General features: G+C 45.2%; 1 protein-coding gene across 1 annotated transcript in view; it reads right to left on the minus strand.

Moving 5' to 3' along the window:
- The window catches only part of LOC124555212 (monocarboxylate transporter 3), a 442385-nt gene that overhangs the window by 26799 nt on the left and 389817 nt on the right, over positions 1 to 25769 (minus strand). The window contains exons 5-6 of the mRNA XM_047129062.1: positions 5982 to 6695; positions 2169 to 2397 (exon numbers count right to left, since the gene is read on the minus strand). Coding sequence (XP_046985018.1) covers positions 2169 to 2397; positions 5982 to 6695 — 943 coding nt within the window. The remainder of the gene's footprint in view (positions 1 to 2168; positions 2398 to 5981; positions 6696 to 25769) is intronic.

Genomic DNA, 25769 nt, shown 5'->3' on the forward strand with positions numbered 1-25769 from the left:
CCTTTTTTTTAATCCCTCAATAAAGTCCATGAATACAAATGCACATTTACGTTTGTATTCTTATGTCACTTCTCTACTCGCAATTCAGAATACTATGGAGAAGGTTCATATTCTATAGCAATGAATTTATTCACCACTCCGTAAAGAAGGAAAGAAGCTGCTATAAATGATTTCTGTTAGTGAGTGTGGTTGTTCAAGAACCTGATAGGTAAATGAAAATCATATCATGAATTCTCTTGGTTGCCATTAGACTCAGTTTCATTAATACACTGATGGAAAAAATCAAAACACCGAAAAGTAATTAATGTAGAGTAATGAAATTTCAGGAACGCATTTGTCTAGGTAACATATTTAAGTGACTAACATTGCAAGATCTCAGGTTAATGTAAGTGTGAGGTAAGCCATTGCAAATGCGAAATGCTGGTACATTAATAACTAGTTTAACCACCAGCATGTTGAATGCAAGCCTGGAGATTTGCATGTATTGTGTTTTATGGGTGCTGGATGTCAGTTTGTGAGATGGAGATCCATGCCTCTTGCACTTGGTCGGTCAATACACGTACACTTAATGCTGGTTATGGATGATGCTGGAGTTGTTCTCCAATGATGTCCCACATGTACTCAATTGGAGACAGATCTGGTGATCGAGCAGTCCGTGTTGACATTCTGTAGACCATGATGGGTTACAACACCAGTATGCAGGCAAACGTTATCCTGTTAGAAAATGCTCCCTGGAATGCAGTTAATGAATGGCAGCACAACAGGTCAAATCACCAGACTGACACATAAATTTGCAGTCAGGAGGAACGGAATAAACATGAGAATGCTCCTGCTGTTATAAAAAAATCACATCCCAGACTGTAACTCTAGGTGTAGGTCCAATGTACTCGTATTGAGCAATCGGACAGGTTGGTTGGAGACTCTCAGCTGGGCTCCTTCTAACAACACATGGCCATTACTAGCACTGAAGCGGAACCAGCTTTCATAAGAAAACATAACAGATCTCCACTACACCCTCCAATGAGCTCCCAATTGACACCACTGAAGTCGCAAATGGTGGTAGTTTGGGGTCAGTGGAATGCATGCATCCGGCTCAGAGGTGTCTTTGAAGTAACCAATTTTCAACAGTTCACTGTGACATTGTGATGCTAACTACTACTCGAACTGCCACTGCAGATGCAGTACAATGCACCAGAGCCATATGTGAAACTCAATGGTCTTCCCTCTCAGTAGTGCCATGTGGCTGTCTGAAGCCACATCCAAAGTGAAAGGTTACTAACGCTCAGGACTGTTACAGTGTGTATTTAAAGCAAAGCTGATTTGCGTCCTCACAGTGACATTGTCTGTCAGATGTAGAATCAGACCTACCAGCTCTTATTTATGTTGCACAACTTCTTCTTGGTGTTGCAATTCTTTTCCATCAGTGTAAATTAACACAGAAATTCCTAGTTCCTCTACTAGCTTACCAAGCCTCTAAGTAAGTCTGTGTACTTTCTGACAGATGAGGTATCGGGTTTACCATCATTTGATTCTTATCCCAAGAGCTTAAGTGTGCAATTTGTGAAAGAACTGCGAAGTGTTGTCAAGAAGTAGTTTCACAATGGCTGCAACAGTTCAAGCTTTATTTTGGATGTTTGATATCAGGTAAGATAAACAAGTAACTGAACTTTCCAACTTCACTAAAACATGATCATCTAAGAAATCTCTAAAGTTACGTTTCTGCTTTGTGTATAGTTGCTGTTCGTGAGTGTGAGTTTAAATAAGTGTATTAAGTAACAATCCTGATCTACAGTTTTTAGTGTACCTACGGTACCACTTGTGGCATGCCAACAGGTAGTCTCAAAATTAAAAACAATTTACATATATTATAACAACAAAAATAATAAATTATTGATAATATAACGTAAATGGACAGATAAAAAATCTACTCTCCAAACAGTGTCAGGGGAACACATACACAAAAATAGTTAATGTTTGCAAGCGTTCTGGCAGAAGAGTTCAAGGGGCAGGAAGAGGGGTGAGGGAAAAGGACTGGAGAGGTTAAGGGAAAGGGGTACAGTTCAGAAAAATCACCCAGAATCCTGGGTCAGGGGGACTTACTGGACAGGATGAGAAGGAAAGACTGATTTACATATATTGATACAGAAACAGAAAATAGCAATACTTACTTCCTCCTCCCTCTCCCTCGATGTCTATTTGATCCTGAGGGTATTTGGGCAGTGAAATTACGCTTTGCCTGTAGCTTGTTAATGATTTCTGACTCTTGTATTCAGGAAGATTTATTACAGAACCTGAGTAGAATATATCCTTTCGAGACAGTGGCCTCACTATTTCACGTTTTTCTCGGGGAATGCTTGATTTCGATGTTGTAAAGCATATGCTCTCATTTTCTCCTATCTGAAAACGAAATGGAAGTTTGAGACAAAGAACATTTTACCAATTGCAAGATCTGTTTTATACTGGGAAAGAACAGTATTTTTATCTTATTTTTACCCTAAGTTCATTCATATTTCCCAATCAAAATATTATTTTCAAAATATTTCCTTTAGTGATTTTACCAATACTATAAAGCTAAAAGCACCATAAAGACAAATGAGTAGTATGGAAATCTACAGAAAATTTTCAATAAAAATTTTATTTACAATTCAGATATTGAATTTTCTCCACTAGACCTGATTATGAAATGCAATGAATTAAATGCACTGAAATGAAATGAATTGACTGAATGAGTACAATGAATAAAGATGCATTGACATAAAGTGATATCAGTGTAAGCCACTCGGATAGTACTGAACTTGTGTTACAATGAACATGTAGCAACAACAGAAAATTTGTGCCAGGCTGGGATTTGAACACAGATTCCCACATACCCTGTGGAAGGACCTCTGGCAGTAGTGTTCAGAAATCATAGATGGGAGCATCAGTGACAAAAAAAGTTTGAGACAGGCCTGGAAGTATGTTCACACTGTAAAAGTATGGACAAATCACTATTATCTACAACAATTCTGAACAAGCCACTCATGTCATCAACATAAATAACACTTGTTCATTTCTTGTAGTACAGATAACTTTAATAATAACATATATTCTCTGTTAGTTGTTGCACTTCTACTGTTTAATTTCCCAAACTTGTATCTAAAACTCGTTGAAATAGTGCACCAACATAGCATAGTGAAAATGTTGTGCAACAAGAACTTAAAATTAATTTATTTTGTTTTTTCAAAAAAATCTGTTCCCTTCTGGACGCAAAATTGTACACTTATATCATCACTTATTTTATCTATTTAATGTAAAATATTTGAAGGATGATGGTAAGCTTTGTATCAATATTTGTTCAACAGACTAGCACATTATACAACAGCACAATAAAACACTGTCAGAAAAAAATAGACTAATGGTTAGGTGACTGAGAGTGAGAAACAGAAAATCTGATTTGTGTTTTAATTTGGCACAAATTATCAATTGTAACTGTGTTGTGTCTGTTCATTGATTATACTTGTATACTTGAAAGATCAGAGTAATAAAATTTTGGTCTGGGTCTCGAGTTTTAACTTGACATACACAAAGGCAGGCTTACGAGAGCTGCAAACGATAGCCCGCACCCTGGCATCAGCTCCAGGGGACACTGAAGGCTGAGCGGATTATCTGCCATTGAGTCAATCATTAGTTTGTTCTCAAAGCTACTATGTCACTAATTTTATTTTTCAGGTAAACATGGGCGACAGATTTGTTTCATATGGTTAACAGGATTCTGGACACTTGGCTCAGATGTGTAATTAGGCCACGCTTGGAGCTGAATTGACAATAGTACCATTTTCAAGGAATTTACGAGTATTAAAGCCCAGTAAGCCGATATTCTGTGAATATTTTTCCTAATTTTAAATTTAAATGACAGTATTTGTTGTTGTCTTAAGTCTGAAGACTGATCTGGTCAGCTCTCCATGTTACTCTACCCTGTGCAAGCCTCCACATGTATGAGTAACAGCTGCAGCCTACATCGTTCTGAATCTACTTACTGTATTCATCTCTTGGTCGCCCTCTACGATTTTTATCTTCCCTCCTGCACACACACTTCCCTCCATTATTACATTGGCCTTGATGTCCCAGAATATGTCCTGCCAACCAATCCCTTCTTCTGGTCAGATTGTGTGACAAATTTCTTTTCTCCCCTATTCTGTTCAGTACCTCCTCATTAGTTACGTCATATACCCATGTAATCTTCAGAATTCTACTGTAGCACCACCTTTCTAAGGCTTCTATTCTCTTCTTGTCTACACTGTGTTTCATCCATGTTTCACTTCCATACAAGGCTACACGCCATGCAAATACTTTCAGAAAAGACTACCTGACACTTAAATCTATACTCGATGTTAACAAATTTCTCTTCTTCAGAAACGCTTTCCTTGCCATTGCCAGTCTACAGTTGATATCCTCTCTACTTCGACCATCATCAGTTATTTTGCTCCCCAAATAGTAAAACTCCTTTACTACTTTAAGTGTCTCATTTCCTAATCTAATTCCCTCGGCATCACCCGACTTAATTTGACTACATTCCATTATCCTCGTTTTGCTTTTGTTGATGTTCATCTTATATTCTCCTTTCAAGACACTGTCCATTCCGTTCAGCTGCTCTTCCAGGTCCTTTGCTGTCTCTGACGGACGTACAATGTCATCAGCAAACCTCAAAGTTTCTATTTCTCCTCCTTTGACTTTAATTCCTACTCCAAATTTGTCTTTTGTTTCTCTTACTGCTTGCTAAACGGTTTTTAGTGTTGTGTGAGTGTGTGTGATATCCATCCAGATAGTCGTATGTCTTAAAACACGACTCCAGGATGGGGAGATGTCCCGGACCCAGATCAAATCTGCCCGGCAGATTAATGATGAGTGGGTGGTGTGCCGCCCAGTCTGGGTATGGTTTTTAGGTAGCTTACCACATCCACCTATATGAATATTAGGCTGGTACCCAAGTCCTGCCTTAGTTAAACGCTTTGTAATCATTTAGAAAACTTTTGCTCACTTCAACACGAATAACACTGCATGCATACTGTTGGAGTACATATATTTCGACCTAGGTGTTAAGGGGGTGGTGGCAGGAAGAGCATCTGGCCACTCCTAAAATTAACTGTGTCACACGCGTACATAACCGTGCTGACCATGTGCTGATGTGGGGCAAAGACTCAAGAAAAGGAATAACGAGTGTGTGTGATAATCGCTGAAGATTCTACAGAACACGTTTTTGTCTAAGTCCTGAAACAAAATTAATTTACCAGTAAATTACGAACACTATGGGTAGTCAACCCGACTTCAATTCGATAATTACACACCTGACCTGACCCCTGTCCAAAAAATTACTCCTCACTACTTAGCTTGGCCCGTTGTGGACCCCAGCACACGAACGGTAGACAGTGTGTCAGGTCAACTGGATCTGCGGTGTCGGACAGAGAAGAGGACCTCAGTTACATCTGGTGGATGACACAATACGTGTCAGAAACACGAAGATCACGGAGTGAAGGAGGCCACATTTTCCGAGTCTGACACTGAGTGACAGAGACGCTGCATTGCTCCAGATACCTAGTCACGAACTGCGATCGGTGGATTTCCTTCCACCGAGTGCAGATAAAGCGACAACAGAACGTATGCCTAGCATTATGTTACTAATTTTCTTTTCCTTATCATTACTGCATTCGTGTTTTGATTACTTTTAAAGATTGTATGTAGGCAGATAGTAACTTTCTCTTTTCAGTCTTCTTCTTTCCTTCCATCTATCTTTTTTCTTTCTTTATATTACGTCAGTTTCGCAATTTCTTTTTCTTCTTTTTAAGTAGTTACATACCACAATGTGTTTTTGGTTTCGGAGCTATACAGAAAATTATTTAAACACTAATGAACTGTAACGACAACTGGAGTTGCTTATAGAGTGCACGCAATACGTACAAATCGGCGACAAAAATATATAGGTAATAAAATTATGATTTACTTACGTCCGTCTTGGACCACATTTCCTCGCAGTTGTTGTTGCGAGAGCCAGCCACGACGGACGAGTTGGAGAGGCGGAGATGTAAAGACTTTCGTATGTCCCCGTTGGAGCTGACGTTTCCTCTGGAGACCTTGATGGCGCCCAGGGTGGGCCTGTAGCGCTCGCCGGCGCTCGTCTTGCGGATGCGGTCGAAGAAGGGCACGGAGCCGTTTTTGGGCAGCCCCTGGACGTGCGTGGTGAAGGCGGGCTGCGACGCGTTGCGCGGGATGGCGGGCCGCGCGTCGTCGCGCGCCGCCTTCTGGTCGCGGTCTGGCGACGCCTCGTCGGCCTGGCGGCGCCGCAGCTCGCCGCTGCCCGCGCTCGACGCGCCGCTCGAGCCGCTCTGCTCGGGCGCCTTCACCTCCGAGATGGTGGGCAGCGTCGGCACGGTGGGCACCGGCGTCAGCGGCGTCGCGCCGCCCGTCACCACGCCGCCGCCCGCCGCCGCCGCCGCCGCCAGCTGGTCCAGGTTGAAGCTGGAGTGCACGCCGGGGTCGATGTTGATGGGCATCTTGAGGCGGCGCTCCATCGTGCCGTCCGGCAGCATCACCATGAAGTACGAGCCGCCGATAGAGCCGCGCTCCATCTGGAACCGCTTCTCTTCGGCCATCCGCTGCAGCAGCGGCTTGCAGCTCGGCACCTTCTGGTATTCCAGAGGCCTCATCATAGCACCGAACACCTGCGATCGAGAAGTGTCCGTTACGGGTACGAGGTCCCTACTTGTATATTGTGGCTTAAGACTAGACTAAAAGCCAATGTTTTGTTGACACCGTACCTAAAAAAAAAAAAAAAAAAAAAAAAAAAAAAAAAAAAAAAAAAAAAAAAAAAAAAAGGTTCAAATGCCTCTGAGCACTATTGGACTTAACATCTGTGCTCATCAATCTCCTATAACTTAGAACTACTTAAACCTAACTAACCTAAGGACATCACACACATCCGTGCCCGAGGGAGGATTCGAACCTGCGACCGTAGCGGTCGCGCGGTTCCAGACTGAAGCGCCTAGAACCGCTCGGCCACACCGGCCAGCCGGGAATTAACAGACTGTGGATGCTGAATGGTAGTTGGAGCTAGACGTGTGGGACATTCCATTTCGGAAATCGTTAGGGAATTCGATATTTCGGGCTTCACAGTGTCATGAGTGTGCCGAGAATACGAAATTTCAGTCATTACCTCTCACCACGGACAATGAAATGGCCGACGGCCTTCACTTAACGACCGAGAGCAGCGGCGTTTGCGTAGAGTTGTCAGTGCTAACAGACAAGCAACACTACGTGAAACAACCACAGAAATAAATATGGGACGTACGACGAACGTATCCTTTAGGACAGTGAGGCGAAATTTGGTGTTAATGGGCTGTGTCAGCACACGACCGACGCGAGTGCCTTTGCTAACAGCATAACACCAGTTGCAGCGCCTCTCCTGAGCTCGTGACCGTATCGGTTGGACCCGAGATGAGTGTAAAACCGCGGCCTGGTGAAATGAGCCGATGGTGGGCACTGAATATGGTCTAGACCCCACGAAGCTACGGACACAAGTTGTCAGCAAGGCACTGCACAACTTGGTGGTGGCTCCATAATGGTGTGGGCTGTGTTTCCATGGAACAGAATGGAACGCACCACTGACTGTAAATGTCTATCTTCGGCAACTTGGAGACCATTTGAGCCATTCGTGGACTTCATTTTATGGATGACAGTGTTCCATGTCACCGGGCCACAGCCGTTCACAATTGCTTTGGAGAACATTCTGGACAATTTGAGCGAATGATTTGGCCACCCAGATTACCCGACACGAATCCCACCGAACATTTATGGGAAATAATCGAGAGGTGAGTACGTGCACAGAATCCTGTATCGGCAACACTTTCGCCATTATGGACGACTATAAAGGCTGCATGGCTCAACATTTCTGCAGCGAACTTCCAACGAGTTGTTGAGTGCACGGCACGCCGTGTAGGTACACTACGCTGGGCAGAAAGAGGTCCGAAACGATATTAGGAAGTGTCCTATGGCTTCCGTCACTTCTGTGTGTTTTCATGTGCTATGTACGCTGGCACAGTGACAAGACTGGCATATGGATTGTATATTTTTACGTTTTACATATGGACTTCACAAATGGGACGATTGCGCCGTACTGCGATGGTTGTGCTAAACTCGTTATGAAGGCCACCACACATCGGTTTCTGCTGCCGCGCCTTTGCAAACACACCTCACCGTTGATACACCACACATGCCATATCCTCTCCCAACGTAGCTTCAACCGACCCCCTCTCTCAGACAATGAAATCCATCGCACCAACTGTAGCCCTTCCCCACGGTCATGCCTATCTACCAAACTCGTCCTCCCCTTCCGTCTTCTCACTATCTGCCCAAACACCTAGCTTCATTTCCATAGTTACCAACCAACGGCCTGTGTATTTACACCCACATTTCTCTCCCCTACAGAACACGTAACGGTTTTCCTCTTCCCGAAAACATTTTTCGCCTGTGCAAGTCTTTCAGGTTTTTAATGAAAAAGTTCTCCGTTTTAAAGGCCATCATCGTTGTTTTCAAAATGTTTTAATTATCTGTTTTTTATCGCTACCTGTTAGTATTTTTCAATTTTCATTTAAAACAAAAGAAAAACGATGAAAACTAACATTTTACTTTATGTAAATGGCATCATTCAATCATCTTGTTATAAATTTTAAAATAGTTTTATATCATATCCTATAATTTTGTTTGCAATGTCTTCATTTAAACCATAAAGGCTTTTGGCTACAGAGCGGGATATTGCACTGCTGGCAGCCCTTATGGGAGGAGGGTGATGAAACTATACTAACGCATAAAAAGTTTGTGGCAGAGCGTGACCAGATGCCCTTCCCGCCACCACCCCTTCCTTCTTTTCGCCCCAGCGCCCAAAAATGTCTTCATTTAGTGTCATCCCATGTGAAAGTCCGAGAACGTTTTCGAAAAGTTTGCGAATCGCGCAACTCAGGCGGGACATGGAAACCCCTAAAATCGACATCCTGTCGGCTTGAACGGTCCTCGACGTTAACCCGCCGGTTGGATTCGATCAGGGGCCAGAGCGCCTCCGCGAATCGCGGGAGCGCTTCTAACGCGAGCTGCTATCTAGGCGGGTCCGAAACATATCTGGCGTATAAACAACAAAACACAATTTAGTCCTTAGGTAATAAAACATGTTTTTTAATAATAAAATCGGTCAACAATGGAGAGGCATAAGGGACTGATGAGGTACTCGTGCTAGTGAACACAGATTATGCGAATGAACCTGTTCCGCTTCTTAGCAGCAGTTTATCGTAGGTCACTGGAGCAAAGAAGGCTACCGAGCGATTGGAAAAGAGCACAGGTCATTCCTGTTTTCAGAAAGAGTCGTCGGGCAGATGAACGTGTATCACTGACGTCAACCTATTGTAGAGTTGTGGAACAACATTTATGCTTACTTGTAGAGCGAAAATTCTCCTCTACAACAGTCAAAATGAATTCAGTGAGCAGAGATCGTGTGATATGCTGCTCGCTGTGTTCATCCATTAGATCTGCAGCGCCTCAGACAGAAGCGAGTCCGCCTCCGTAGCTCCGTGTGTCTGGCTGCTAAACGAAGGACCCGGGTTCGGTTCCCGCTAATGCCAGGGTGTTTCAAACGTTGGAGGACTCAGCCTCTTGATGCCAGCTGAGGAGTTATTTGAGTGAGAAGCAGTGGCTCCAAAGTCAGGAAAGCCGACAACCGACGGGAGAGAGCTGCGCCCTCAATACCGCATTCAACGATGCCATTGGCAGAGGACGACACGGCTGTCGGCGATGATGGTCTCATCAGGACCAAATCGGGGCCTTTGTTTTGCTTTTCAGAAAAAGCCGCCCCCGTTAATGCCGTATTCCTTGACTTCCGGAAGGCAATCAATACAGTATCGCAAACTAATTACGAGCTGTCCGACTTTCTGACCAATCTGTGACTGGACGGAGGACTTCTTAGCACAATGCTTCTCAACACACGTTTTTTAATGGAACAAACATGACAGATGTAAAGGTAGCTTTGCGTATGGAGGGTTATAGGTCTATTACTGTTTACGCTGTACATGATCCAGTCACGTTACTCTGACCATCCCTACAATCGACGGCAACGTGCAATAGCCACTCACAGACGACAGGTAGCACCATTAGCTTTGGAGGGCTTATAAAGCATGTCGGGGGGGGGGGGGGGGGGGGAGGGTTGTCGTAATACGGGAACGGAGCGATTTATCTCGCATCCAAAACGTCATGATCGTTGGCTTTCGGTCAGAGGGTGGAAGCAGTTCCGAAACGGTTAAGTTTGTGATCTGATCGCATGCCTCCGTGCTTATAATACACCATTCATGGCAAACTGACGATATCCAAAACCGGCACCGAGGCAATTGTGGTGCGCCGTGAACTATAGATGAGAGGAATGAACGACGGCTGCGGAGACGTGTAAGGGCGAAAAGACGTGCAACTGCTGAGCAATTGACCGCCCAAACGAACCAAGGGGCTGCCAACAGTGTCTTAACAATCGTTTAGCGAACGTCGCTGCAGGTGCCTGGTTCCCGTATCCGTGATGACTGCTGATCATCCGCGACTAAGGCTGGAGTTTCCACGCCAGTAACGCAAATGAACGTCCACAGAGCGGCGACAGGTGATGAATCGCGATTTATTCTCAATCGCACAGACGTGTGTGCTTTGAAGAGCACCAGGATGAGTTTACCGTACCACGGCCACCAAACTACCAGAATTGAAACCCAGTGGAGAATCTGTGGGACCACCTCGGTCGGGCTGTTCGCACCGTGGATCCTGAACGGAGAAAGCCAGCGCAGCTGTACGGCAGTGGGGTTGTCATGGCTCCACATCCCTGTCGGTGCCTGCCAAAACCCCAGTGAGTCTCTTCCTGCACATCTCGCGCTGCAAAATGTGGTTATTCAGGTCTTTGGCAGGTGGACACATTAATATGACTGGACAATGTAAATGACCGAGTGGATGGTGTCGGAGGGTTCGTGAGACTATTCGCGGACGATGCTGTTGCCTTTAGGAAGAATGTAACGCCGGTAGACTGAAGCTAAATGCAGGAAGACCTGTGGAGCATTGCCAACTGGTGCAGGGACCAACAGTTGATCATCAAGGCAAACATATGTCACGTGCTGTATGTAAACTGGCGGAGATACTCATTTTCGTTTGACTTCACTATTAGCAATAAATCAATGGGGACAATAACGGTCGTAAAATATCGATGACTTAAAGTCCGTAACGGCCTAAAGTGGAATGTCTACATGGGTGCAGCAGAGGCCAGACAGAGATAAGGTGGAAGAATACTAAAGACATGTAATACGTACTCGAAAGAAGTAGCTTATTAAACACTCATTCGACCATTTCCTGAATACTGATCGGTAGTTAGGGACCCTTGCCAGGTAGAAATAATTAAAGAGATAGAGAGGTTCCAAAAAAGAGCAGGCGTTTTGTGACGGGTTCCTTTAGTAAGCACAAGAGCATTACGGAGATGCTCACTGAACTCCAGTGGCTTGACGCTCTAAGAGAGGTGTTGTGCAACACGAAGATGTATGCTGTAAAAATTCCGAGAGCACCCGTTCCAAGAAGAGTCAGGTAAGACATTATTTCATGCGGAATGAATAATATGAGAATTTAAAGCTCATACGGAGGCTTACCGACAGTATTTCTTCCCGCGTACTGTTCGTGAATGGTCCAGGGAAAGGGGAAATGGTAATGTTATCAGATATACCCTCCAATACATACCATAAGTAATCTTGTGGAGCACAGACGTAGCTGTAAAACTGTCTTCAGTCCGAAAGCTTGCTCGAACATCACAGTATTTTATTAAACTGGTTCTCTTGGAGTCGGTTATTGTCTTGTCTTTCACTAGGTGCTCTCATCGAATTATTATAACGTGCATTACAACTCATCGTGAAACTTGGCACTTTCCATGACTACATCTGTACGACGCAAGCCTTGACAAAGGAGAAACTTAACGTTATGCGCTAGGAAAGGATGCTGGGACCGACTGAGAATTAAACCTTCTCTATCTACTGACATACGCAGAAACGTAGCGCCACCTAGTCCAGCCGCTTAATAACTAATCCGAAATCGAACTTCATTAATTATTCTCTTCAGTGTTCCTGCAACACGATGAAATGTTGAGTTAGGATTCCTCCATTTTCTGCGTCATGGTGTCAAATGTGTTGTGTGCAATTTTTTTTCCTCAGTGTTCAGTGTAATGTGCATAAAATGTTCTCTGTGTTCGAGCCGCACCATTTAGACTTCGAGGTTTCGAAGGTCGAAGGTATTCACCATCTCCTTCGTCAGAAAATGAGTAACTGCAGGAACCGATATATTTCACTTGATTAGTAGTGAGAAGTGGTGTGGCTTGTATTGGTGGAGTGAAACCACCTACTGCGAGACTTGGATGCTGAAATGCGGGAAGATTATAGCCACTACCTCTTACAATTTACTAGTGTATATCCGAATTCCTACTGCTTCTTTTATTGGAATCCCATTAAGACGAAACATGAGATAAGATCTTCGCATCTTTAAAGGAGATCTGATGTTGAAAGAAAGATGAACGAGACACTGGACCATACTGTCGTATACAGAAAGTCAACACATACTACTATTTATTAAAAAGACGAAGTTTCCATCAGCCTACCCAGAGGAATTCCGTTCAGAGCACTTCATTACACATAGACAAAACCATTTCAGATCACAATAACTTGTAATCCGAACTAAAACATTTGAAGCTCGTACTCACAAAAAAACCTAAACAAACAGCACTAAATTTGGCCTGAATTCACCGGAAAAAAGGCTCAAACCTTTTCAACTAATGGCTGAAGCTAAGCCACCGGAATGCCTTCTGTTCGTTTGTTCAAATGGCTCTGAGCACTATGGGACTTAACATCTATGGTCATCAGCCCCCTTGAATTACTTAAACCTAACTAACCTAAGGACATCACGCAACACCCAGTCATCACGAGGCAGAGAAAATCCCTAACCCCGCCGGGAATCGAACCCGGGAATCCGGGCGTGGGAAGCGAGAACGCTACCGCACGACCACGAGCTGCGGACTGTTCGTTGGTGCAAGCTCAACTAATATAGGACATATAGTAGATACACTCCTGGAAATGGAAAAAAGAACACATTGACACCGGTGTGTCAGACCCACCATACTTGCTCCGGACACTGCGAGAGGGCTGTACAATCAATGATCACACGCACGGCACAGCGGACACACCAGGAACCGCGGTGTTGGCCGTCGAATGGCGCTAGCTGCGCAGCATTTGTGCACCGCCGCCGTCAGTGTCAGCCAGTTTGCCGTGGCATACGGAGCTCCATCGCAGTCTTTAACACTGGTAGCATGCCGCGACAGCGTGGACGTGAACCGTATGTGCAGTTGACGGACTTTGAGCGAGGGCGTATAGTGGGCATGCGGGAGGCCGGGTGGACGTACCGCCGAATTGCTCAACACGTGGGGCGTGAGGTCTCCACAGTACATCGATGTTGTCGCCAGTGGTCGGCGGAAGGTGCACGTGCCCGTCGACCTGGGACCGGACCGCAGCGACGCACGGATGCACGCCAAGACCGTAGGATCCTACGCAGTGCCGTAGGGGACCGCACCGCCACTTCCCGGCAAATTAGGGACACTGTTGCTCCTGGGGTATCGGCGAGGACCATTCGCAACCGTCTCCATGAAGCTGGGCTACGGTCCCGCACACCGTTAGGCCGTCTTCCGCTCACGCCCCAACATCGTGCAGCCCGCCTCCAGTGGTGTCGCGACAGGCGTGAATGGAGGGACGAATGGAGACGTGTCGTCTTCAGCGATGAGAGTCGCTTCTGCCTTGGTGCCAATGATGGTCGTATGCGTGTTTGGCGCCGTGCAGGTGAGCGCCACAATCAGGACTGCATACGACCGAGGCACACAGGGCCAACACCCGGCATCATGGTGTGGGGAGCGATCTCCTACACTGGCCGTACACCACTGGTGATCGTCGAGGGGACACTGAATAGTGCACGGTACATCCAAACCGTCATCGAACCCATCGTTCTACCATTCCTAGACCGGCAAGGGAACTTGCTGTTCCAACAGGACAATGCACGTCCGCATGTATCCCGTGCCACCCAACGTGCTCTAGAAGGTGTAAGTCAACTACCCTGGCCAGCAAGATCTCCGGATCTGTCCCCCATTGAGCATGTTTGGGACTGGATGAAGCGTCGTCTCACGCGGTCTGCACGTCCAGCACGAACGCTGGTCCAACTGAGGCGCCAGGTGGAAATGGCATGGCAAGCCGTTCCACAGGACTACATCCAGCATCTCTACGATCTCTACGATCGTCTCCATGGGAGAATAGCAGCCTGTATTGCTGCGAAAGGTGGATATACACTGTACTAGTGCCGACATTGTGCATGCTCTGTTGCCTGTGTCTATGTGTGGTTCTGTCAGTGTGATCATGTGATGTATCTGACCCCAGGAATGTGTCAATAAAGTTTCCCCTTCCTGGGACAATGAATTCACGGTGTTCTTATTTCAATTTCCAGGAGTGTACATATGATATCATACCAGCGTTCCGTACGCCGCGGGAAATTAAAGAAATGCAGCCTCAGTAAAACAACTGCCTTGGTTTGAGACAACCGGTGTTCACAACGTGCCAAGAGGTAATGGCGAAAATTACACATGCTATCTGCGTGGTGTGTTTTGCGTTTTATGGTTTGGTTACCGCATATTAAAGGCTTATTCACTGTTGTGAAGGTATTTTCGCAGAAACAAGGGTGACTGCGGTAACAAACCGAACAAATCATAGTTACATTATTACTCTGTAACGATCAGCCAAAGAGCGTGGGTCTCTTACGAGCATCAAAATACTCAGAAGGTATCCCTCAACAACCTCTGAAAGTTTCTCAGTGGAGTTTTCGTTCAGCGCTTGTAAGATACTCGTACATCCATCAGTCTCTGTACTCGGTCACCTCGAGATGATGAAGATGGTGAATACTTTCGACAGCTCGAGTTTTAACTAAACGTGACGCGGGTTGAACAGCGTAAAAAGTTGTATGTATGTTTGCCGCCCTGAAAAACTCCAGTACTAGCGTAGTGTCGTGTTTGTTATGGTAAGGATAGAAGGAGGGGACAGGGTAAAACCTGGTATCCGTTTCTTGACTATCACCAAAAGATCACAGTGGTAAGCTCTCCCACCCGATGTGGCTACCACAAATAAAACACTACCACTTTGTAGTAATGAGCTATGCTGCGCAGAGAGATTATATTCACTCTGCTCTGTCGTTAATTACAGAAAGTGGAAAAACGGTAAAAATACTGCTACTGGCAAGAGCCTATCCCGAGCTGACACTGACGAACTTTCTGTGTACGAGGGTTACCCGGAAAGTAATGCGCCGCATTTTTTTTCTTCAACAAATTTTTTGTCGAACATAATGAGAATTACACATATGAAGTAATGGTGTTTTATCTACATACCCTATTTTTTCACGTAATCTCCATCCCGTCCTATGGCCTCCCTCCAGTGCGAAACAAGGGCGTGTATGCACTGTCAGTACCAATATTTGTCCTGGCGGCGGAGCCAGTGCTTCATTGTGTGGCGCACCTTCTCATCATCCTCAAAATGTCTTCCACGAATGGCATCCTTTAATGATCCTAACAAGTGGGAGTCCAGGACGGGGGGGACTAAAAAAAATGGTTCAAATGGCTCTGAGCACTATGGGACTCAACTGCTGAGGTCATTAGTCCCCTAGAACTTAGAACTAGTTAAACCTAACTAACCTAAGGACATCACAAACATCCATGCCCGAGGCAGGATTCGAACCTGCGACCGTAGCGGTCTTGCGGTTCCAGACTGCAGCGCCTTTAACCGCACGGCCACTTCGGCCGGCTGGGGGGGACTAAGCCAGGGCTGTAGGGTGGGTTGGGTTGTTTGGGGAAGGAGACCAGACAGCGAGGTCATCGATCTCATTGGATTAGGGAAGGACGGGGAAGGAAGTCGGCCGTGCCCTTTCAAAGGAAGCATGCCGGCATTTGCCTGGAACGATTTAGGGAAATCACGGAAAACCTAAATCAGGATGGCCGGACGCAGGATTGAACCGTCGTCCTCCCGAATGTGAGTCCAGTGTCCTGTAGAGTGGATGGGATAGCACTGTCCAACCCTGTTTTGCGATGCGTTCAGCAGCCTTCAGACTTGTGTGGGGCCGAGCGTTACCGTGTTTCAGCGAAACATCTCCTGGGTTGCTGTGGCGCTGAGGTCGCCGGAGGTTCGTCTTGAGTTTTTTTAAATGTGTTGGCATATACTTCTGAATTAACGGTACCACCTTCACAGTCCCAGAACACAGTGATTATGACCCTTCTGGCGCTAGCAGTTGCTTTGAATTTTTTCTTCTGCGGGGAGCGGGAATGGCGGCATTCCATCGGCTATCGTTTTGTTTCGGGCTCAACATGATGAAACAGGTTTCATCACCTGTCACAATCCGGGTCAAGAAGGCCTCCCCCTCAGCTTCAAAACGTTGCAACAAATCCAGACAAATGTTTTTTTTTTTTTTCTGTGCGATTTGTGAATCACCGTTCGACACCGCGGGGCCCATCTGGCACACACTTTTGAACATCCAAGAGTGCGCATAATTGCATCCACACATCCTTTGCCGATTGACAGATGCAGCGCCAACTGCCGAATCGTAATGCGTCTGTCCTCGCGAATGACGTCAGTTCGCTGCAACATGTCAGGTGTGACCACCGTGGATGGTCTCCCCGATCCCTGCAAATCGTGGAGCTCCGCCGAACCGCCTTCTGATGACCTCACCCTCCGTGCCCAGTGACTAACTGTACCCCTGTCGACAGCAGATGCTCCACAGACTTTGCACAAGCATTTGTGAATTTTCCTCACAGTTTCTTTCTATGCAGTGAGAAAGTCAATGACGGCACGTTGCTTGTAACGTTCATCCCCTACAGACGCCATTTTGAAACTGTCCTAGAGCTACGCTATCTACCGGAAGTGACGGAAACTTGGCGCGCTCACTCAGGAGACTTCATATAACATACACGTAACGTTTCGCACTCGCAGCATTGTTTTCTGCTGAGAAAAAAAATCGGGTGCATTACTTTCTGGGCAACCCTCGTAATAGTCATTCATATCAATGTTATCATTACACTATACTATTGAATGCAACATACTACACATTTTCTTATTTGTAAGCTGTGCACTAAGCCGAGTGAAACTGTACACCTGAGTTTTATGGGACAGTTAGTTGATGCACGCTCAGCTTGATTACGGACTAATATAAACGACCTACATCTACATCTACATTTATACTCCGCAAGCTACCAAACGGTGTGTGGCGGAGGGCACTTTACGTGCCACTGTCATTACCTCCCTTTTCTGTTTCAGTCGCGTATGGTTCGCGGGAAGAACGACTGTCTGAAAGCCTCCGTGCGCGCTCGAATCTCTCTAATTTTACATTCGTGATCTCCTCGGGAGGTATAAGTAGGAGGAAGCAATATATTCGATACCTCATCCACAAACGCACCCTCTCGAAACCTGGCGAGCAAGCTACACCGCGATGCAGAGCGCCTCTCTTGCAGAATCTGCCACTTGAGTTTGCTAAACATCTCCGTAACGCTATCACGGTTACCAAATAACCCTGTGACGAAACGCGCCGCTCTTCGTTGGATCTTCTCTATCTCCTCCGTCAACCCGATCTGGTACGGATCCCACACTGATGAGCAATACTCGAGTATAGGTCGAACGAGTGTTTTGTAAGCCACCTCCTTTGTTCATGGACTACATTTTCTAAGGACTCTCCCAATGAATCTCTACCTGGTACCCGCCTTACCAACAATTAATTTTATGTCATCATTCCACTTCAAATCGTTCCGCACGCATAATCCCAGATATTTTACAGAAGTAACTGCTTCCAGTGTTTGTTCCGCTATCATATAATCATACAACAAAGGATTCTTCTTTCTATGTATTCGCAATACATTACATTTATCTATGTTAAGGGTCAGTTGCCACTCCCTGCACCAAGTGCCTATCCGCTGCAGATCTTCCTGCATTTCGCTACAATTTTCTAATGCTGCAACTTCTCTGTATACTACAGCATCATCCGCGAAAAGCCGCATGGAACTTCCGACACTATCTACTAGGTCATTTATATATATTGTGAAAAGTAATGGTCCCATAACACTCCCCTGTGGCACGCCAGAGGTTACCTTAACGTCTGTAGACGTCTCTCCATTGATAACAACATGCTGTGTTCTGTTTGCTAAAAACTCCTCAATCCAGCCACACAGCTGGTCTGATATTCCGTAGGCTCTTACTTTGTTTATCAGGCGACAGTGCGGAACTTTATCGAACGCCTTCCGGAAGTCGAGGAAAATAGCATCTACCTGGGAGCCTGTATCTAAAATTTTCTGGGTCTCATGAACAAATAAAGCGAGTTAGGTCTCACACGATCGCTGTTTCCGGAATCCATGTTGATTCCTACAGAGTAGATTCTGGGTTTCCAAAAACGACATGATACGCGAGCAAAAAACATGTTCTAAAATTTTACAAGAAAATGGTTCAAATGGCTCTGAGCACTATGGGACTTAACATCTATGGTCATCAGTCCCCTAGAACTTAGAACTACTTAAACCTAACTAACCTAAGGACATCACACAACACCCAGCCATCACGAGGCAGAGAAAATCCCTGACCCCGCCGGGAATCGAACCCGGGAACCCGGGCGTGGGAAGCGAGAACGCTACCTAACTAACCTAAGGACATCACACAACACCCAGCCATCACGAGGCAGAGAAAATCCCTGACCCCGCCGGGAATCGAACCCGGGAACCCGGGCGTGGGAAGCGAGAACGCTACCGCACGACCACGAGCTGCGGGCTAATTTTACAACAGATCGACGTCAGAGATATAGGTCTATAGTTTTGCGCATCTACTCGACGACTCTTCTTGAAGACTGGGACTACCTGTGCTCTTTTCCAATCATTTGGAACCTTCCGTTCCTCTAGAGACTTGCGGTACACGGCTGTTAGAAGGGGGGCAAGTTCTTTCACGTACTGTGTGTAGAATCGAATTGGTACCCCGTCAGGTCCAGTGGACTTTCCTCTGTTGAGTGATTCCAGTTGCTTTTCTATTCCTTGGACACTTATTTCGATGTCAGCCATTTTTTCGATTGTGCGAGGACTTAGAGAGGGAACTGCCATGCGGTCTTCCTCTGTGAAACAGCTTTGGAAAAAGGTGTTTAGTATTTCAGCTTTACGCGTGTCATCCTCTTTTTCAATGCCATCATCATCCCGTAGTGTCTGGATATGTTGTTTCGAGCCACTTACTGATTTAACGTAAGACCAGAACTTCCTAGGATTTTCTGTCAAGTCGGTACATAGAATTTTACTTTCGAATTCACTGAACGCTTCACGCCTAACCCTCCTTACGCTAACTTTGACATCGTTTAGCTTCTGTTTGTCTGAGAGGTTTTGGCTGCGTTTAAACTTGGAGTGAAGCTCTCTTTGCTTTCGCAGTAGTTTCCTAATTTTGTGGTTGAACCACGGTGGGTTTTTGCCGTCCCTCACAGTTTTACTCAGCACGTACCTGTCTAAAACGCATTTTACGATTGCCTTGAACTTTTTCCATAAACACTCAACATTGTCAGTGTCGGAACAGAAATTTTCGTTTTGATCTGTTAGGTAGTCTGAAATCTGCCTTCTATTACTCTTGCTGAACAGGTATACCTTCCTCCCTTTTTTTATATTCCTATTAACTTCCATATTCAGGGATGCTGCAACGCTTGACAATTGTAACGAAATGCAGCATCACCTACGGAGTATTGACGCTTGGTGCAGCGACTGGCAATTAAGGATTTGCTAGAAACAAATGTAATGTATTTCCCTTAAGAATGCGGAAAGATCCGTTATCGTTTGATTACACGATGTTAAAAAAATACTGGAAACCGTCACATCCGTTAAATACCCGGGAGTATGCGTACGGAGCAATTTCAAAAGGAACGGACACACAATACAAACCGCAGGAAAGGCCGACATTAGACTGAAATTCGTTGGAAGAATCCTGAGAAAGTGAAGTCCTTCCACGAAGCAGGTAGCGTACAAATCTCTTTCGACCGATTGCTGACTAGTGATCCTCAGTGTGTAATTGATGCTTTTTGTCACAGGTTGCCGCGCGGTTAGAGGCGCCATGTCGATGATTGCGCGGCCCCTCTCGTCGGAGGTTCGAGTCCTCCCTCGGGCATGGGCGTCTGTGTTGTTCTTAGCATTAGTTAGTTAAGGTACTGTGTAAGACGAGGGCCCGATGACCTTGGTCCCATAGGAATTCACACATTATTTTTGTTTTGTTTTGTCACGGTCCGTGTAATAAACGTGAAAGCGTTATGGAAATATTCACCGAACTCCGATGGTAGACACTACAAGAGGGACATTCTGCGCCACAGTGTGGTTTATTGTCAAAATTACTGGAGTATATGTTCTAAGAACAGTCATGTGTCTCGTGAAAAGAAGAGTGATATATCTCGTGAAAAGACCGTGAAGCTAAAATTAGAGAGTTTCGAGTTCATACAGAGACCTAGCAACAATCGTTCTTTCCTCAGATGGTTCGCAACTGTAACCGATATTGGGTGGGGGGGGGGGGTGGGGGGAGGGGGGGGAGGGGGGAGGGAGGACTGATAGTGGTACACGAAGTATCCTCCACCACACTCCGTAAGGCGGCTTTCAGGGTACAGATGTAAAAGTGTAGTATTTGTTGATCTTTCCAGTCCGTGATTCCAGTTGGGATTGTGACCGGTTTAGACCAGTGTTGCTAATCTTAAGGCATCATCAGCATCTTCCACGGACGCATAAACGTAGGTTTGTATGCATCTATGAGCACGAAATATTGCATAGCGGGGCGTATGAGAACAACTCTTCTTAAGATTTATCCAGTTGGAATCCATTATCAATGCTGCTCCTATCTAAAGGAGATTTCAACTGGTGGGAAACAGTCATAACTGCAACTGCAGCTGTGATCTGGACTGATCAATAAGTACTATAGACCTACTCTGAGGCAACAGAGGTCATGAAACAGGCAAATGCCCATATACAGATGGCGTTAGTGTCACGCACATAAGGTATAAAAGGGCCATTTCGGGAACCGTTAGAGAATTCAGTATTCCGAGATACACAGTGTCAAGAGTGTGCCGACAGTACCAAGCTTCAGACTTACCTTTCAGCACAGGAAACGCGATGGCCGACGGCCTTCACTTAACAACCGATAGAAGTGGCATTTGAGTAGAGTTCTCAGTGCTAACAGACGAGCAACACTGCGTGAAATGACCGCAGAAATCAATGTGTGCCACACGACGAACGTATCGGTTGGGGCAGTGTGGCCAAATTTGGCGCTAATGGGCTAGGACAGCAGACAGCGGACGCGAGTGCCTTCGTTAACAGCTCGACATCGCCTCCAGAGCTCGTGACCGCATCGTTTAGACCCCAGACGAGTGGAAAACCGCAGCCTGTTCAAATGAGTCTCTATTTCAGTTGGTAAGAGCTGATGGTAGGTTTAGAGTGTGGTGCAGATCTCACGAGGGCATGGACCCAGATTGCCAAACAGGCGCTGTGCAAGCTGATGGTGGCTCCGTAATGGTGTAGGTTGTGTTTACATGGAATGGACTGGGTCCTCTGGTCCAACTGAACCGATCAGTGACTGGAAATGGTAATGTTCGGCTACTTGGAGACCATTTGCAGCCATTCGTGGACTTCATGTTCTCAGAACAAGATGGAATTTTTATGGCTGACAAGACACCATGTCACTGGGCCACAACTCTTCGCGATTGGTTTGAAGAACATTCTGGACAATTCATGCGAATGATTTGGCCACTAAGATCGCCCGACATGAATCCCATCGAACAGTAGTGGGACGTAATGAAGAGGTCAGTTAGTGCACAAAATCTTGCACCAGTAAAACTTGCACGGTTATGCACGGCTGCAGAGGCAGCATGGCCCAGTATTTCTGCAGTGGACTTCTAAGGACGTGTTGAGCTCATGCCACACCGAGACAGCAATATAATAATACTATTAGGGACGAAGCGCTGCCCCTGAAGGAAGAGCTATTGCGATGATTATGTATACATGCAGTATCTTAGAAGACGGTGCTGCAGGGGTACAAGAACTGGTTACCCACAGGTTCAGCCGTGAGTAAGGTAAGCGTCACCCATAATCACTGGAAGGGTAGGCTACTGGAAAGCTTTAATTCTATGAATGTTATTGCTTACAAGCCGATATACGAGGGGCATTCAATAAACAGCGTAACATATTTTTTCTGGACCAGTTTCGGCTGTAAAATTCGGAATTTGCTTAGGGACATCGTGGAGTATTACCTCTTCAGCCCCTATAGTTTCATGAAGTTCTGATAGGTGGCGGTGCTATACGTAGCCTTAAAAATGGTGTCTGTTAGGGAGTGGGTTCCAGGCAGAGAGATGTCAGCCGCTTTTAGAATGTCTACGCAACCTAGCAGTGAACAAAAGCACGGTGAGTCGTTGGTCGAGACCTCTGTCATAATCGGATAGGTGGCGTAAACCTGTCCGATCTTCCGCGTCGCGCCCGATCACCACAGCTGCGTCTCCTGTAATGTTGGAACATGAAGACACTCTCATTCGAGGTGATCGACAGATCACAATCAAACACCTCGCTGCTCAGCTGAGCATCACTGTTGGTAGTGCTGACACTCCTGAAATGTGCTCACAGAACTTCATTGGACTGTCCTTCTTCATCCACCATACAGCCCGGATCTCACACCTTCCGACTTTCATCTGTTTGCACTCCACTAGAAGCAGTATGTGGACGATGGGAAGGTTCTTGACGCAGCGGGATGTTGTCTCCGGTAGAGTGACACCGTGGGGGCAGACAAGCCCTTACAGGAACGGAGATTATATTGAAAGATAGGCTTTTGTAGGCAAAAGAATGGGGAATGGTATGATTTATTGGAATACCGAATAAAACCAACATACTTTCAGAAAAAAGTGATGCGTTACTTATTGAACGCCCCTACTAACTCATATAGGGTGAACCCGAACTCCATCGACAAATTTTAGAGGTTGCTCGGGGGTATTATCTGAGTATTTTTGGTATAATAATAGATTCGTGGTTCCCGGTGACACGTGACAGAGCAATAACGCATTTGTGATTTATCCGGTTAGTTACCTCAGTTACTTTTATTTCTGTGAAACTGCCTTCACAGCAGGGAAAAAGCCTATAACATGCAATCGCCAAAACGTACAATGCAAAATACAGAATAGTGCTGCAACATTCAGATGCAAGAGTACTCAGCATAGCGTTGTTGTGCCGCTCTTCCACTGCATTCGATGAAACGATGCATCAAGTGGGTATCGGCCAACTTTTCATCAGTTAATCTAGCATTACTGCTGTGAATGACAAACGCTTCTGCGAAAACAAATCCGAGACAGAACCGAGAAGTACTGAAGGCAAGTTTGAGGGTGAAGAGTAAAGTAGGCGTTACTGGGCAGCAAGTACTGTGAATGAACTGAACAAGTTTATTTCGAAACAAGACACACAGAGCATATAGTCATGTGCCCTCTTTTTCAGATATTTTCAGTACAATATAAATGCAAACAAAAATGAGAGTAGAAACCAAACTAAACGCAATTATTCTGTAACGAGCCCGCCCGCGACCGCGTTTCACTTATACCAAAATACTCAGAAAATATTCCTGAAAAACCTCTGACTTTTTTTTCGGTGCACGTTGTATCAGGGAATATTGCTCCTGTGTACGGCGCCAATGTTAGCCTGGGTTAACGAACGCGCGAGCCAGTTGGTTGTGTTGATAAGCGCAATAAGGCCGCTTCACTTGGAGACATGACAGAATGGACGCTTCCATGACCACAGTGTAGCATGCGATAAGATCCTTACCGAGAGGGATGAGGTACGAATTTTTGTCATGAAACCAAAGAAGTATTGCTACTATCAGTGACTACAGGTTGTAACGGGACATCCTCCTCTAGTATTACTTTTCATCTACAGTAGTTTTAGATACCAGTACTATTTTTCGAATTTTGGACAAGTCAGTATTATCTCTGTTGCTTTTCTGAAAACTTTCATATAATTTTATGCACCGTATGTTATATTTCAAGTCAAAATTTACGAAAATGATTTACTTTATAAAATGTTTTAGTCTCGATGTTATAATCGATAAGTGCTAGTTCTGAATGTACAGTTAAAATTATTATTTTAGAAACATTTGAAATTACGAACTACTGGCATACTTAAAATTTCTATTATTAATTACGCAATACTGTACTGTTACTATGTTTATTTCTGGATTCATTTATGAAATAATAATCGAAAATAATAATGGAACAGAAACTATAAGAAATTCATTTGTTAAGAAAAATTGTAAACCCTTTGGCATACGGTTATTTCAGCAGAGTGTGAGAGTGGTAAGCGTGCCTCTGATGTGATAGGACGTATTTTTGTATTTTGTGCGAACAACGTAATTTCGGCTTTGTTAATGTGAAAAGTCAAAAGACTGCATGATATAATAAAATGTGAGAAAATAGATTTACGAAAAAACAAAAATTCTGCAGCAACAATCTTCAAATTTATTTAGATCAATCCAACCATGAGTACCAAAAATGTGACATTTTCAGCTTCAAGAATCAGACTCCTAGACAAGAAGAACTGAAGCCAACTCACATGGCTAAGCTAAGTAAATTAGAAAGTTTATTGTAATCTTCGCTCCGCTCAAATCTCCATAAAAGACTGATGTGGACAATAGATGGAATTAGGAACATGGGGGGAGATTACAAGGTCCAATGACTGTTGCGGAGGGAACTGCATCAAACGTACATTTGCAGTCGAGTACCTCTGAAAAGGCCATTACTCGCATGGGCAGAAAAAAGTCCCCAGTGGGCCAAAAAGTACAGAAACTTGATAACTGCTGACTGGAGGCGTGTAGTATAGCCTTACGAGTCGCGATTTTATCTGTCTTCAAATGACGCAAGGCGTCGAGGGCACCCACAGCGCAATGAGGCGTTTAACCAACAAAATGTGAGGTTTGTAGTTGAGGCCGGAGGTCGTTATGTGATGTTTTGAGGTTGTTTTTCTTACTGTGACTTGGGCCCAATCATTAAGAATACCTGAACGTAGACCATGATGTTTATTTCGGCATTCTCGATAACCTAGTGTTGCCCTTGCTTCTACATCTTCACTGTTAGTGTGTTACGAACACTCCTGTCTTCCAAGATGACAATAACCGCGTTATCAGGGCCGTTGACATACGGTACTCGTTTCACGAAAACTGAGCCACCCTTTGATATCTCAACTGGCCGGCTAAATCAACCGATCTTAAATCCACAGAACATGTCTGATAATTTTTGGAACAGCGACTGAGTCGTAACAATCGACACTCCCTTAATTTTGTAGCTCTACGGAATGTAGCCATCAATGAGTGACTTTAGCAGGAGACGTCATCTATGAAGATATTTGTCACCGAATTGAAGCCATTACCAAACCTGGACGAGGTATTCCACAGTATTAGAAGGATGTCTGTTCTTAAGATACAGAACCCAGTATGTTGACCTCGACGGCGTGTATTCATCAGAGACAAGGATATCGTCAGGAGTGCCCAGGGAAGTTTGAGAGGTCCGCTATTATTCTCTATAAACATAAATGATTTGGCGGACAGGGTGGACAGCTATCTCCAATTGGTTGCTGATGATGTTGTGGTGTGTGGTAAGGTGGCGAAGTTGAGTGA

This window comes from Schistocerca americana, chromosome X (assembly GCF_021461395.2).
Source record: "Schistocerca americana isolate TAMUIC-IGC-003095 chromosome X, iqSchAmer2.1, whole genome shotgun sequence".
Lineage (NCBI taxonomy): Eukaryota > Metazoa > Arthropoda > Insecta > Orthoptera > Acrididae > Schistocerca > Schistocerca americana.